Raw genomic sequence first — 15,804 nt, forward strand, 5'->3', positions numbered from 1 at the left:
GGGCAACAAAGTGAGACTCTTGTCTCAAAAAAAAAAAAAAGAAAAAAACCATTTGGGCCAGTGCCTCTCAACCTTGAATATCCAAAAACCTGAAACAGCAGAGAGGAATAATCTCGTACCCTGGGGTTAGGAGGCATGGCCCCGAGGCCCTTTAGCAAATACAAAAATTTTTAATTCCCGTTTTATCTTTAGGGTCTCTGTGAAACTGAAAGTCTACTCCGTAATACATCTTTAAAACAATTTTTTTTTTTTGGTCCAAATCTTCCATTGCTGTCGTAGGAACAAGAACTGTGTTTTAGCCTTGGGCCTGCGTGTGCCCTGGCACATTGCTGGCTCTCCCCAGGGAGTGCACATACAGCTTAAGGAAGGAATTTGGACAGGAATTTGGACAGTTAGGTCTCATAGATATCTTTGTTGCTATCAAAAGTATAACAATACCTGACTTCTTATGCGTAGAGCTGCTATAGGTTCTTAGTTCAGTTTCCTATTTTCTCAAAATTTTCAAATGAAAATCTTAGCTACTTAAGAAACAATAGGAGCATGAAAATAACTGGTCTGGTGTTTCTCTAGTTAGAATTGCTACGGTTCAGATTTATGTGCAGATGAATTGAAATGTGTGTCTGCATACTTTGTCTTATTTCACTTTAGATACGACCCCTAAGTGAATAGTTGGTTCACATCTAAACTCTTGATTCTTTGTTTCTGACAAGTGATTTTTTTAAATTCTCCTCCTAGACTCCACCACAAGCAGGAATCCAGACTCAGCCTCAGATAGCAACTGCTGCACAAATACCCGCTGCTGCCTTGTCCTCAGGCTTGGCCCCGGCCGTACCTCAGAAACAAGACACCTTCACCCAGCACGTTCTCAGCCAGCCTCCGCAAGTCAGAAAGGTCTGTGAATGCTAACGAGGGACACTGTGGCTGATGCTAACCACCCAGCATCTTCGTGGTTAGCATCGGACCAGGACCACCCTGGTCCTCGGGAAGCTCGTTTATCCTTCTCTGTGACGTCTCCCACAGAGTGAGCGTTAGCTTAGATGCCATTTGGCCGCAGATCATCCAGCCATTTGGGGCGGAGAAGGAGCTCTTTACTACCGAAGGATAGCTCGCTTGAACTGCTAACCGCTTTTTCAAGTTTCAAAAGTTGTTTTTTTTTTTTCAGTCCTCATATATTGAATTTACTGGGTTTTAAAATAAATTTCTTTTCAAATTAAACATTGTAGGGGAAAAAATGTGCTCTTCCCTGGGAAATGATATTTGAAGATGAAAAAGATACTTCTACAATCCTTGAGTAAGAGCTTGATACACATTTGTAAGGGTTTGCCATCTCGCAGATCAAGAGCCAGAAGGTCTCACCAGTTCCCGCTCACCACTTCCGAGGTGTTTGGCCTCAGAGGAAGTTCACTTATTTCCTCTCAGTTCGGTTACCTCATCTCTGCAATGAAAGTGTTGGTCTAGGACTCAGCGTCCTCACACAGGTTCCTCCCAAAAAAATCCCAGTGTTAAGTCACCCCAAAGTCACCAAAATTCCCTCTTCTCCAGTAGGGGGAGCTGTGTACACATCTCTGTGCCAAAACGTCTTAGGCCTCAGAAACAGGTCTTATTAGCCTTAAAAAGTATTAATCCCAGAGTTTTAATCTTCAACATAAGAGAAGCTGGGTCCTGAGGTACCTGATGATCTGCCTCAGGGCGGCGTGAACCGTCTGGGCTGAAACAGCCGTGAGAACAGGCGGCGGCCACCTCTCAGGCCAGCAGCAGCCTCATTCGTCGGCACCGCGCTGTTTCAGAATCCCGGAGAAACGCGGTGAGAAGGAAATTAATTACGCGTTACTGAGTTTGGGAAAAGTCAAAATATTACTTTAGTGTAGTTGTAAGCTTAGTAAATGTTCAAATGTAAAGACAGTTTTTTTGGGGGAGGAAAGAGAAAAATAATATATGAGGGGATTAATGAGGGGTTTTCCACTAAATCTCAAAATACTAGAATTAGAAACCATTACTTCTAGTTTCAAGGAACTAATTTTTTACAAAATAAAAGGAAATTCATCTTCTTCAAACAAGAGCACATTTATAGAACTCATCACCCAGAGAGGTATCGTTTGGAGTACATACACATATACTGTTCGCACTTAATCGTTATAATAAAATATCAGGGAGAGTTTTTTTTTAGTATCAGTGATATAAAGTACATTAAATATTTTTATGAGCAAACCAAGCTCTGTGACATGCAGGTACAATGTCAGCAGTATGGCCATATTTGTATCGGGACCTCAGGGAAGAGAGGCATTTCCCAGACGTGCATGTACTGAGGGGAGAACACAGAGGTGACTGATGGTTCCACTTACCTAAGCATAAAAACAAACACAGAACCAAGAATTACTTTCCCTCAGAGGCTAGGGGTAATGGGAGGAAAGGGGAAAGTTCAGTTTGGAACGTATTAAATTTGAGATGTCCAGGAAGATGACGTAAATGTGGCTTTGGCACTTGGGAGCAAGGTTGGAAGTGGAGGTGGGATTACTGGCTTAACCGTGACCATTAAAGGCGCGAGAGAGATGAGATCACCCTAGTGAGGAGTATGAGAAATTCAGCCGTCGTTTAAGAGGAAAAGTATAAAGAGCAAACTCTGTTCTCCCACAAAGCGCTGTCTGCACTGCCCTCGAAGGCAAGGTACTGAGTAAAGGGACCAGGTAGGCTCGGGAGTGAGGGAAGGCCACCATGGCCTGTGGGCCAAATCCCACCTAAGCCTGCTTTTGTAGAGAAGATTTTTCTGCACACAGCCACACCTGCTTATTTGCATACTGCCCAAGGCTACATTCGTGCTGCAGTGACACAGGTGAGTGGTCGCCACCAAACCTTAAACTCCTGTGGCCCTTTACAGAGAAAGTTTGCTGACCCCCACTCTAAAGCATGGTTTTCTTTATTAGAAAGAGCAGAAGAACAAATTGATGGAGAAATATTTCTTACAGGTTTTCACAAACTCGGCGTCATCAAATACGGTTATTCCATATCAGAGACAAGCTGCTCCCGCGGTCCAGCAGCCCTTTATTAACAAGACCTCCAACGGTGTCCTTCAACCCAGAAATGCTCCACTTCCATCCCTGCAAAACGGACCTAACGCGCCCAGCAAGGTAACCCTGTGATGACCATGTAGCAACAAAAGTGCTTACTGGGGTATGAAACCATTCCTCAGCCTACTGCTTTGGGCGTCAATACTGACGGAATGAAATTGTTGAAGATACAGTGGTGCTGGCTTGTTAGGGAGGAGCTTAGCTGTTGTGACAGTGAGGATGATCCCTCCCACAGGAGGTGGCCCTCAGTGCTGTCAGCCTCACAGGTGCTTTGGAGCATCTGCGTGTGAGCCCCGCGCTTTGGCTACCGTGTGGAGAACTGCAGAGCTGAGTCTGGCCAGGGCGGGACAAAGCTTCTTGCCATGAGCTAACGCGTGCTCCTCTTTTGTTTGATACAGCCTAGCTCGCCCCCTCCACCTCAACAATTTGTCGTCCAGCACTCTCTGTTTGGCAGCCCAGTCACCAAGACGAAAGACCCTCCCCGCTACGAGGAGGCCATCAAGCAGACGCGCAGTGCACAGGCCCCCCTTCCAGAGGTGAGTGAGCAAGGACAGTGGTCACAGTTTGTAAGGCTTAGATTTGATGTGCCGTCCTCAAACCCCTGGTCTAAGACTGACTTGCCTCAATAAGAACACAAAAATTATGGCTAGGAGCCTTGTACTTGACCTGGCTATTCAAAATCAAAACTTCATTCATTATGAAGAATCCCAAACAACTTCCAGCAGCAGTGTAACCTGCAGCTACCACTTATTCAGGGTTTGTCTTTCAACTTTTCCTTTGGGGCAAGGGGACCAGTCTGTTAGGGATAGATGTGATTGTGACCAGAGCACATATTTCATACAGGTCCCTCTTTTCTAAAGCCACCATTTGTCAGGCCAGCAAACTGACACTCTTCCACCTGGCTGACATTCAAGGCTGCCCAGCACCCAAATCCCCGTGTCCTGCTCCATCTCTCTACAGGCCTCAGCACCCTCCTCCTCCCGCAGGCAGCCCCTGCAAGTGACCCTGCCTGTCTGCTGAGCAAATGCCTCTGTCAGTAACAGACCTGAGGTTCTCCTGGCTTCACCACACATATGCCCACCTGGTGACCATGTGGCCTCAAGCAAGGCACTTACCGTGCTGAGCCCTCGGCCTCGTGCTCCTGCAGTGCGGTGGGTCATGCTGCTCTTCAGGAACACGAGGCCGAGGGCTCAGCACTTTTTCCAGCAAAGAAGCAGGTCCCCTCAGCCAGGGAGCACGCACAGTCATGCTGCGGTTGCCCAAGTGAGCATCTACAGAGCTGCTCAGCGCCAGGGACAGTGTGGCACCCTCAGGGGACGCCCTCTCTGAGGAATACCTGCTTCTTTGTATGCACTTAGCGCCAAAGGAAGATAACTTTTCTAGCTGTAAAATGTTCCTTTAGCTCCAGACTCAGCAAGGGCCCTTACCTGTGAGGGAAAAGCCAAATTTCAGAAATAGGTTTAAACATCTGCAATGGGAACTGAAACTAATGGTACTGGACTAAACTGTGCTCCCTCAAGGTCCCTTCAGAAGTGACATCTATTCTCTTCACAGAGAAGCAGAAGTGAAATGAATTGCCAAGAGCTTAACTGCGGTTTTTAAGAAAATTAAAAGGTAGCACTCACCCTTCCAAGCCTGGTTCTTGTGTGTAGGGTAACGTGTACTGCTTACTTGATTCATGTAACAACCACAACAACAAAAAAGAAAAATCTTCCACCTTAACCTAAGATAGCTGATTGGAATCCCTGGTATTGAATGTCTGTAGGTTCATGTTTATAGACTGACGGAGTCAAGTTTTATATCGGTTTTTGGTATTCAGATGAGTAGCTATCTGTAGCACCTCTTCCTGTGCCATTGAGCACCAAACCCCAGGAATTCTGAGGTTTTTGGCTTTTGAATGTATTTACTCAGACTTCCAATTCCACTAGTGGCTAAGTAGGCTCTACCAGCTCAATCTTCCCACAGATAACAGCTGTAAATCTTGGTTATAGTATAAAAGGCAACTACATGAGGTCACTGAAGAGTAAATAGAAGTAATCACATTCTGCTGGGGAATCCACACTCAAAGGAGGGGGTCCCACATCACTGGCTGACCCCTAAGGTGTGGAACAGGCTCATAGCAGCTCAGCTGAAGACAGAAGATCCAAAGTGAGATTGGAACCTCTACCCAAAAAACATTTTGATGTTAAAGTCCAACCAAGTGAATAGCTTGCTAAAACAAAAGAAACCATTCATCTGAGAAAAATAACAGAATCCATGGTCTCCACAATTTAACAACCATAACATCCATTCATAACATGCAACATATACAAAGAATCAGGAAAATGTAACCTGTTGTCAAAGGAAAAAGGCAATCAGCTGAGACCAATCTTGAGCTGATCTACATGTTAGAATTTGCAGACAAGGATTTTAAAGCAATTATTATAACTGTTCTCAATGATGTAAAAGAAAATATGTTTGTAATAAATGAAAAGATAGGGGATCTAAACAGATGTAGAAATGACTTTTTTAAAGAACTAAATGGAAATCTTCTGTAGAACTAAAACAATATCTGAAAGGGAAAAAGAAAAGTTACAGATGAACTTGGTAGAATGAGATGGCAGAAGAAATAAAGTCAGCAAACCTAAAGATAGATCAGTGGAACTTATCCAATCTGAATAACGTAGAGGGGGAAAAAATATTTTTTAAAAACTGAACAGAGCCTCAGAGCGCTGTTATGTAATATCAAACAGTCTAGCTTACCCAGAAGGAGAAAAAGAATGGGTGGACAAATATTTGAAGAAATAATGGCCAAAATTTTCACAAATATAATGAAAGACAAATTCATAGCTTTGAGGTGTTCGATGAACACCCAGCTGGATCAATAGAAGGCTCAGTCACATCACAGTCAGATTACTGAACGTCAGAATCAAAGACAAAAATCTCGAAAGCATCAAGACAAAAGCAACACATTACACAAAGGGCAAACACCTATTTCATTAATGTCAGCTCCTCATCAGAACTATGGAAAAACTGAAAAAGAGAACAACATGTTTAAAGTTTTTAGGGAGGAGGAGGTAGGAAGGATTGTCAACCCAGAATTCTGTATCAAGTAAAAATATCCTCTAAGAATGAAAGGGAACTAAAGATACTTTCAGATAAAGAAAATTGAGATAATTCATCACCAAAGATAACACTATTTTGAGGGATTTATAACATGTGTAAATATAATTCTTACTATACTTAGTAAAGGAGGAAGGAAGTAAATAGATCTATATGGTTGCAGGATCTCTATTTTTTATGCAATGGTACATTAAGTTGAATCAGCCTATGAAAAGTTAAGGACGTGTACTGCATATCTACAGTAACAACTAAAAAAATACAACAAAGTATAGTTTTTAGAAAAACAAGAAAAATTGTTAGAATACAAAAATATCCGATCTTTTTAAGGGCAAGAAAGAAGAACAGGGTAACAAAAAAAAAAAAAAAAAAAAAGGATGAATAGAAAATAATAAAATGGTAAACCCAAATTTAACCGTGTCGGTAATTACAATACATACTAGTGAAATAAACAATTAAAATGCAGAAATTGATTTAAAAAATTCAAAAATCAGAATTGATTTAAAAAAAAAAGCCAGGCTCAACTATATGCAGTGTGGCAGTTTTAAGATACGTCTGCACATTCTTTGACAATCCTCCCTGGGTTGGGCTTAATGACTCACTTCTGACAGACAGAACTGGCAGACAGGATGGTGTGTGACTTCAGAGACTAGGTCATAGAGGGTACGCCCCTTCAGCCTTGCCCTCCCTTGGTTTGCTCGCCCTGGGAGAGCCAGCTGTCACGCCAGGTGGACACTCCAGCAGCCATCTGGAGAGGCTCATGTGAGGGGAACTGAGGCCTGCTGTCAACTGCCAGCACCAGCTTGCCAGTCGTGTGAATGAGCCACCTTCACAAGGGCATTCTCCAGCCAACACCTTGACTGTAACCTCATGAAAGACCCCAAGCCAGAGCCACCCATCAAAACCATTCCTAAACTCCTGACCCACAGAAACTGGGACATCACAAATTTTAAGCCACTATATTTTAGAGTAACTTGTAATACAGCAAAAGATAACTAATGCATGCATCTACAAGAGGCATGTTTTAAATACAAAGACACAGGTTGAAAGTAAAAGGTTGGGGAAAGTTACACCATGCAAATAGTAAGCATAAGAAATCGGCAGTAGTGAAAAGATTTGAACAGACATTTCCCCCAGAGAAGATAAACAGATGGCAAATAAGTACACGAAAAGATGCTCAACATCATTAGTCACTAAGGGAATGCAAATTAAAACCACAATGCGATACCACTACATACCTAATAGAATATCTAAAATTAAAAAGACTGACAATATGAAGTGTTGGTGAGAATGTAAAACAACTAGGAATCTCGTACTGGGTACTGCTGGTGGAAATGTAAAATGGTGAGATCACTTTGGAAAACAATTTGCTGTTACTTAAAAAGTTAAACATATAACTACCCCGAGATCCAGTCATTCCACTCGTAGGAACTTATCCAAGAGAAAAGAAAACATGTCCATATTAATACTTGTACACAAATGTTCACAGCAACTTTTTTTTCTAATAGCCAAGAACTAGAAACCCAAATGTCCATCAACAAGTAAATGAAGGGCCGGCTTGGTGGCTCATACCTATAATCCCAGCACTTTGCGAGGCCAAGGTAGGAGAATAGCTTGAGGCCAGGAGTTTGAGACCAGCCTGAGCAACATAACAAGACCCCATGTCTATGCGGAAGAAAAAAAAACCAGCTGGGCATGGTGGCATACGCGTGTAGTCCCAGCTACACAGAGCATAAGGATCATCTGAGCCCAGGAGTTTGAGACTGCAGTGAGCTATGATCATGCCACCGCACTCCACTCCAGCCTGAGTGACAAAATGAGACCCTGCCTCAAAAAAAAAAACAATTAGCCAAGCATGGTGGCACACACCTGTGTAGTCCCAGCAACTCGGGAGGCTGAGGCAAGAGGATCACGTGAGCATAGGAGTTTGAAGTTACCGTGAGCTATGGTTGTGCCACTGCACTCCAGCCTGGGTGACAGAGCAAAACCCTGTCTCTTAAAAAAATAAAAAATAAAAAAGTGGATGAATAAACAAACTCATATTTCCATACAATGGAATAAAAAGGAATGAACTGTTCCTAAGGTATGTACTACAACATGGATAAATCTCAAAATAATTACCTTGAGTGAAAGAAGCCACCATCCCCCCCAAAAAATATATACTATATGAATCTATTTATATAAAAAATCTAGAGTGAATGAAAGCAGATCAGCAGGTTACCTGGGGATGAGGAAAGTATTACAGAAGGGCAAGAGGAAACTTTAAGGGTGACACATATGTTCCTTATCTTGATTTTGTGGGTGGTTTCATGGGTGAGTACATACCGCAAAACATATCGAATGATATACTTTACACAAGTGCAGCTTACTTTACGTCAGATAAATCTCAAAAAAGCTGAAAAGTATAGTGTGATCACCTTTATACATACAGTTTCTAAACACAAATGAATAAAGACACTTAAAAGTATTAGAGGCCTCTCAAAATGCAATTCAGTAACAGAAAATAAGGGCAGTGTAGAAGTCCGCTGAGCTGGGTACAGCCCCACTCTTGCTCTGTCATCTGACCAGTGGTATCGCCTGGGGTAAATGGCTCCACTTCGCAGGTGACCTCTGTTTCCAGAATTATCAAATGGTAAATTAGAACTAGATGCTCTAGAGAGTCCCTTAGTGCTCCCAATTGTATAATAATTCCAGGTTTGTGTAAAAGAAAGCTAATTTGTGTTCTCCTTGATTGTAGATTTCCAGTGCACACAGTCAGCAGATGGACGACCTCTTTGACATCCTCATTAAGAGTGGAGGTAAGTCAGAGTCACGTCAGACCCCCACAGGAAGTCATCTCTGAACACTAGAGCTCATATTTTATCTTCAGAGACCGAGAAACATTCTGTTAATTCTAACTGAATTTAGTGTTCTAAAATCTGTTAAATTCAGGCCATTAAAACAACTTACTGTGAAAGTAAAGTTGGAGGAAAAGCCATTGATTCAGCTTAAAACCGTAATATAATGTTAGATTTGGCCATAGATAGATGCCTGCTGAAAAAGACCATCTCTGAATAGCAAAGTATAACCAGATTTAAATTCCATGTTGAAAAACTTTAAAACTTGTCCCATGTTTATCAGTCACTGTAATAGATGAAAACATTCCAATCCTGCGTAAATTTTATGACAACCAAGTTACTTAGCTTGGACTCCACTGACCTTATTAAAATTTAAAGGCAATGCTAAAGCACTTTCTATATATAATATGAAATCTTTAATTTACAATATATCATCTTAAAAATGGACATGAATCACAAAAAAGTCAAGATATCTCTGCCTCAGCTTACATATCTTTAGAAATAAGTATAAAATCAGTGTTTTAAAAAAGCCAGCTACTATTTAGGAAAATTTTAAAGTATTCTTAACTTAATCCCAATGAAAGGAGTTTTATTTGAATTTTTAAATAGTGATCAAAATTACTCCATTCATAGCAGGTACTATTTGATGTATCGAAGTTGATGTTTTGTTCATAATGTCTGACATAGAGAATTCTAGATATTTGACTATACTTCTACATATGCAAATAGTATTTTTTGCTAAGAACTGTACTGGCCTTCCAAATCATTTAAGCTCATGTTATAGCTATGGAACCACAGAAATTTTAAAAACAGACATTCCACACCCTAAGATTTTAAAAAAATGTTTTTGCTAAACCTGGTAAAGATAAAAACGCTTCTTTTTTTGAGACGAGGTCTTGCTTTGTTGCCCAGGCTGGAGTGCAGTGGCGTGATCATAGGTCACTGCAACCTCAGTCTCCTGGGCTCAAGCAATCCTCTTGCTTCAGCCTCCCAAGTAGCTGAAACTATGGGCGTGCACCACCACACTCGACTAATGTTTTTTTTATTTTTTATGTAGAGACGGGGTCTTGCTACATTGCCCAGGCTGGACTTTTTAAACGATCAGCAAAGATAATTTTTACAGCCTAAACTTGAAAATTAAAAGTGACAAAGTTACCAAACAATTTTGAGTTATTTTCTAAAAGGGATGACTTGTGTTATAACAAAGTATCTAGTAAGTGTATCATTTCATCTTACTGTGTACCAATACCAGTAATAATGAGAACCAAGATTTAAATAGTTGATTATAAGACTAGTTACTTGAATTGCACTTAAAGCTTTCAAAACAATTCTAGAAAGGACTACAGATAACGAAAAGTAACGTAAACCATCCAAAAACACATTGCATACTTTGACAATTTGTTTATAAGATTCAAATCATAAGTTCTATCTCTCACCTACTTATGCATTCTAATCATTGAGCTTTAAGTGCTATTGTTAATTAAATCTATTTTCCCTAGTGTATCTGCATATAAATGAAACCAGTCATATCCTCATAAAGGTAAAAAAGATACTTTATTCAAATATGTAGTTAAGTAAACACTGGTATCTATAGCAGATGGTCCATTAATTTGCTGCTACTTGATCTGGCAAGGATAACACCTAATTACCGCTTATTAACACATTGACCAAATCCTCAAGATTTCATATACACTCAGAAAACAACACAAAAAAGAGAAAAATAAGCAGGTAATCCACCTCATCTTAAAGGTCAAAGGAGCCATGTGATAGCTTTAATACAGAAATGAAATAAGATGGTGTCATATCTTTTCACAACTTCATACAGAGGGTATATGGCCAAATTAGGCACACAGTCCAATTATAATGATAAAAAAAGAATGTAATTACATCTTTCATAATACTAAGAATATAGTTCATGTCTCTGCACAAACTCAGGCTGTGTATTTTGACATTCTCTTTAAGGGTGTCATGCTGCTATAGTAGCGGATTCATGGTATGGGATAAGGTATGAGCCCTGTCTTAAAGCTCTAAATGACTGAGAATACGGACCCAAAGATAAAATAAGCTAAAGTCATTGATTCTTATCTACTAGGATATAACTTTCTGATGCTTAGTCTTACTGAAAAAGAATTGAAAGCATATCAGAATGTAATAAACTTATTTGCTTACCTATTTAACTAAAATAATCCATCATCCTAAAGGTTATCAAGGCTTGTACCTGGCCAATAGCATTCTCTTCCTACCTTTAAGATGGACGTGTGTAGAAGGAATCACAAAAAAAGTAACTGGCCTTACAATTAATAAAAATTTTAAAATAGTAGTAAATTTAAGTTACTAATTACTTCAATTATTTTGCACAGAGATATCCCTCCCTATAAAAGAAGAGCCTTCTCCCATTTCCAAAATGAGACCAGTGACAGCCAGCATCACCACAATGCCAGTCAATACAGTGGTGTCCCGGCCACCACCCCAAGTCCAAATGGCACCACCTATATCCTTAGAACCTATGAGCAGCTTATCTGCCAGCTTAGAGAACCAACTAGAAGCTTTCCTGGATGGCACTTTACCTTCGGCCAATGAGATTGCTCCACTACCAAGCAGCAGTGAAGACAGAGAGCCCTTCTCGCTGATTGAGGATCTCCAGAATGATCTGCTGAGTCACTCGAGCGTGCTGGACCACTCGCACTCCCCCATGGAGACTTCCGAGACCCAGTTTGCTGCGGGTACGCCCTGTCTGTCTCTGGACCTTTCAGACTCAAACCTGGACAACATGGAGTGGTTAGACATCACCATGCCCAACACGTCTTCAGGACTCACTCCTCTCAGCGCCACCGCGCCAAGTATGTTCTCCGCTGACTTTCTAGACCCACAAGACCTACCTTTGCCATGGGACTAATGTCAGAGATTTCTTGTCTCAGAGTTCACGAGGTATAAGAACATGAAGAAGATTCTAAAAGGTCAGTCTTTAGAGCTAGATCCATAGTTGCATCGTTGCAATTAAAGTATGTTGTCACAGAAAGAATGGATAGAAGGTCATAGCCTGGAACCCAAGTTCGGAAACATTTCGTCGCATTCAGCAATGAAATTCTACAGTGAATTTCTGCAATCGAATTTAGCACAGGGCCTTCTGAAAAACACACTAGACAAAGAAGACTCACCTGTTTCTCCAGACTTCAGTAAAGAATGAAAAGTACCTTTAGATAAAAACAAAGAAAAGTAATGTGTGCAGGAAAATGACACTAGCATTCTCTGGTAATCAACACATTTAAACCTTTGTGGTCACTTTAAGACCCTAAATAGAAGGCAGACAGCTCCACTCAAAAATAAGGCTGATGAGAGGGAGGTGAGAGGTCACTGCACTTAGTACTTCCTAGAGATGGCCTCAGCCAGGCCACGACACAGCAGGGGTCAGGGGCATGGGACAGCGCTGGCCGGTTTGGTGACAGCTTCCAGCTGGGGACTTTTGGTTCCATTCAGAAACCTATGTAATTTTTCTGTGTTGCAGTTTATTTTGTGATTTTTGGAATCTTAACTTTATATCTCCAAATTTAAATTTAAATGGAAAATCTTGCACCATAACCAGAAGATGTCTACAAAATACTGTCATAAACAATCCACTGTAAAAAGTCCAGGTGTATTGATAACACTGAAAATTTGCAACCCTCTGGGTTGATTAGATTGATTTTAATGTATATATTAAGCACTTGTATGTACACTCTGACATAGTGATTTGTACAGCCTGCGTTGGGGTAAGGAAATGGGTATCCAATGGTCCTACTTTTTTTAATGACGCGAATATTTCTAGAATACTTGAGCCACATTTATTTCTGTATTTAAAGAATTGCTGACTAACTTTCAGGTAACCAGACCCATCTCAAAGAACCAAGAAAAGGCTTTAGCATGAAATGTCTTTCTGAGCTGGTGAGTCAGAAGAACGGAAGGTAAGAAAGGTCTGTCATCTACCCGGGACATTCCCACGACGAGTACGGGTCGGACTGTGCCGTGTGTGTGGTGGGCCACCAGGTCCAGCCCTGCCGTCTGTCTTCCGCCGCTAATCCCTGGTTACCGTTTTACAGGCTCGTAACTGGACGTCCTACCTGAGCTCTCACTATATTGTCAAGCCTAAGATTGAAAAACTGGAGGTTTTATTAGTTTTTTTTTAATATAGGAAAACAAGTTATTACGTATTTGTTAGGTAGTTTCTTAAGAATTTTCTAAAATGCCAACTATCACAGGATTATTTCAAGCTAGTCATTTTAGGCAGGTATATGACAAAATGTAAATAACTGAACAAAAACGTGAAATCTACCAAAAGAGTGTGGAGGTTTTGATTAAACGCTAACGTTGTGCTCCAGCTCCCCCTTGTAGACCCTCGCACCAGGCCCGTTCCCCTGGTCGCCATTGGCAAGTGTTCCACAGCGACACGCGGGAGGCAGCCCGACCCAGTATTTGGAAAGAATTTGTCAGTCATTTCTGGGTTTGCGCTTCGCCTAAGAACTGATCTTATTTTAGATTTTTTTTAAAATAAATTTTACTACATGTAAGAAAAGTCAGCTTTTCTGGCATCCGCGCTGGGGAGCCCTGCGCTGACTGGCGCTTCCCGACCCGAAGGCGCTGATGTGCTTCCGAGCGCGCCAAGGCAGAGGCCGCTGTGCTCCGTGTAGTCCGCGGTCAGTAGTTTGTGTTTAGCAGTTGGTGAACCAACGCACGGGGTGCAGTGACTCTGTTAACCGGAACGCCACCACCCGACCAAGCCCAGCGAGAGTTTACCACACTAGATGTGACGCGATCCTCGTGTCAGTTCCCTCGACAGGGGCCTGTCCCCAGGGCCGGGCTATTTCCTTGGGAAGGTACTTTTCTTACGGGAGGGCGTGGCCATGGGTTTCTTGCTGAGGGTTTCTGTCCGGGGCTCATCAGGTCCGTACGTGGGCTCTGAGCACCTGCTCCCTTCAGATTTGCATGGCTTACGACATCAGCGCCAAATGGCAGTGGCACCATAGGGGGCAACTGAACACCTAGTGCTGCTAACTCTTGTTGAGTAACTTTGTATTTCCATAACCCTGAGTTGTGTACATAGATAGTTTTCCAGCCCTGGGGTCCCTTTATTGCTTTTAAAAATAGGGTTTGAGACATGCCACAGGAAGGTTGCTCTCCAAAAATACACAGTGCAGCGCAAGGGATGCCGTCTCATCAGCCTGCTCTCTCGGCTATGAATTGCTAAAGTGCCCACTTCACATATGTGTTCAAATCCTTATATACCAGAACTTCACTTTTAAAAAGGCAAAGAGTCTCTGGCTCTCAGCTCTATAAGCCATCCCACTTGCACCATTCCGCTTGGCCCTCCTGGCCTGGCTCGCGTGGCCGGCCAGGCACCTGTGACACGAGTGCTGCCCTCCAGCCTCTCCACTGCGTAGCTCCAGGTTAGAACGAACACACGCGTGACATGACCAAAGACAGCGCTCTGGAAACGGCCCCTCTGACCTAACTCGGTGCCCGTGATGGGAAGTGCAGTGGGGAAGGGTGTGTTGACTGAAGATTGTTGTTAAGGTTAGTTTTACAGCCACTAAAGCACGGGTCAAAACAGCCCATTGAATTTTCAATATGCATGTGTGTAGTTTAGCAGTGGTACTGTTGTATATCTTACTGCAGAATATCATATTGCCAAGAAAATAACTAACTCCCAGTCTTTTTTCCCTGTGTGTTCTTGAAACACAGTGGTATCGACCTTACCTTTCTATTGTATATAAGTATCAGATCATCTTATTGGTGGGATGAGTAAAAAGAGCTATGCCAAAGCTTCTATAAAGTCTTTGGAAGGCCAGAGGTATGTGGTCATCTTGTACATTTCAGCAAAGCATCTACTGAGAAACCTTTTAGGAAGTGTTAGTGGTTCACGTTCTAGTGTTTTTCCTGAAATGTGCAATCTACTGTATAGTATCTGCCACATATTTGTACATAGATGTATTCTGAATTCATGGAATTTCTTGGTTAGATACTATTTGTGTTTGTTGCATATGAATATTTTTGTAATACTAAAGAGATCTTATTTAAATTTCCCTTTTAAAAACTGCATGGTTCTGCGATCCATGTAACTGACACTTTTGGGCTTGTAAGTGCTGTTCAGGAACAGCGGCGAAGGCAAAGTCTTGGTACTAAGATAGCGCCACTGCACCGTGCAGTCCGCGGACGCTGAGAGATGTCTCCGGAGCACATTACCCATTTTGTCACCAAAGCTGACTCAGGCTTCCTCTACCCCAACCCCAGATCATTCCAGGCAGCACAGCTTTCTTCAGAGTCCCTTCAGAATTCCCAGGCTGAAACCAGCCAAAACATCTGTCCCCTCAAGTGATGGGACAGTCCCTTCACTGTCCTCCAATGGACCTGGCCTTAGAGAAGTGGTAAAGCACTTTGGCAGGGTTGAAAATACTTGGGAGAAGCCCACATTGTACGGCTGTTTCCGTGGGCCCACATGGCGGCCAGCCTCAGCCCAGCACCTGGCTGGGGACTTTTTAGAGCAATTTAAAGAGAACAGCTATTCATTGTCTACCAGCAGAGCGACACAGGTCAGTTTAACCAAATTCACAAACAACTCCTCATTTTTCACTGTCCATTACTGCAAAAACCAATGTTGAATACTGGCAACAGAGAATACCCATACAAATTGTCCCACTGCCCTGAAGGCCACAAAATTAGCCCAAAATTAACAAAGGCCATTAACTGGAAGGTCAGGTTCATCAAGGAATATAGCTTACAAGTGCATAAATGTATATTTGGAGAGCATCCTAACTGCATTTCAGCTAATC

General features: G+C 42.0%; 1 protein-coding gene across 2 annotated transcripts in view; it reads left to right on the top strand.

Moving 5' to 3' along the window:
• The window catches only part of MKL2 (MKL/myocardin-like 2), a 165,882-nt gene extending 153,074 nt beyond the window's left edge, over window positions 1–12,808 (top strand). For both annotated transcript variants that reach the window (XM_012647813.1, XM_012647815.1), the window contains 5 exons: window positions 736–891; window positions 2,964–3,125; window positions 3,464–3,601; window positions 8,902–8,962; window positions 11,362–12,808. In XM_012647813.1, the coding sequence (XP_012503267.1) occupies window positions 736–891; window positions 2,964–3,125; window positions 3,464–3,601; window positions 8,902–8,962; window positions 11,362–11,897 (1,053 nt within the window). In that variant the 3' untranslated portion in view covers window positions 11,898–12,808. The remainder of the gene's footprint in view (window positions 1–735; window positions 892–2,963; window positions 3,126–3,463; window positions 3,602–8,901; window positions 8,963–11,361) is intronic.
• Window positions 12,809–15,804: the final 2,996 nt, after the last annotated feature.

The sequence above is a fragment of the Propithecus coquereli genome, unplaced genomic scaffold, assembly GCF_000956105.1.
Source record: "Propithecus coquereli isolate 6110/MARCELLA unplaced genomic scaffold, Pcoq_1.0 Scaffold27, whole genome shotgun sequence".
NCBI classification, from domain to species: domain Eukaryota; kingdom Metazoa; phylum Chordata; class Mammalia; order Primates; family Indriidae; genus Propithecus; species Propithecus coquereli.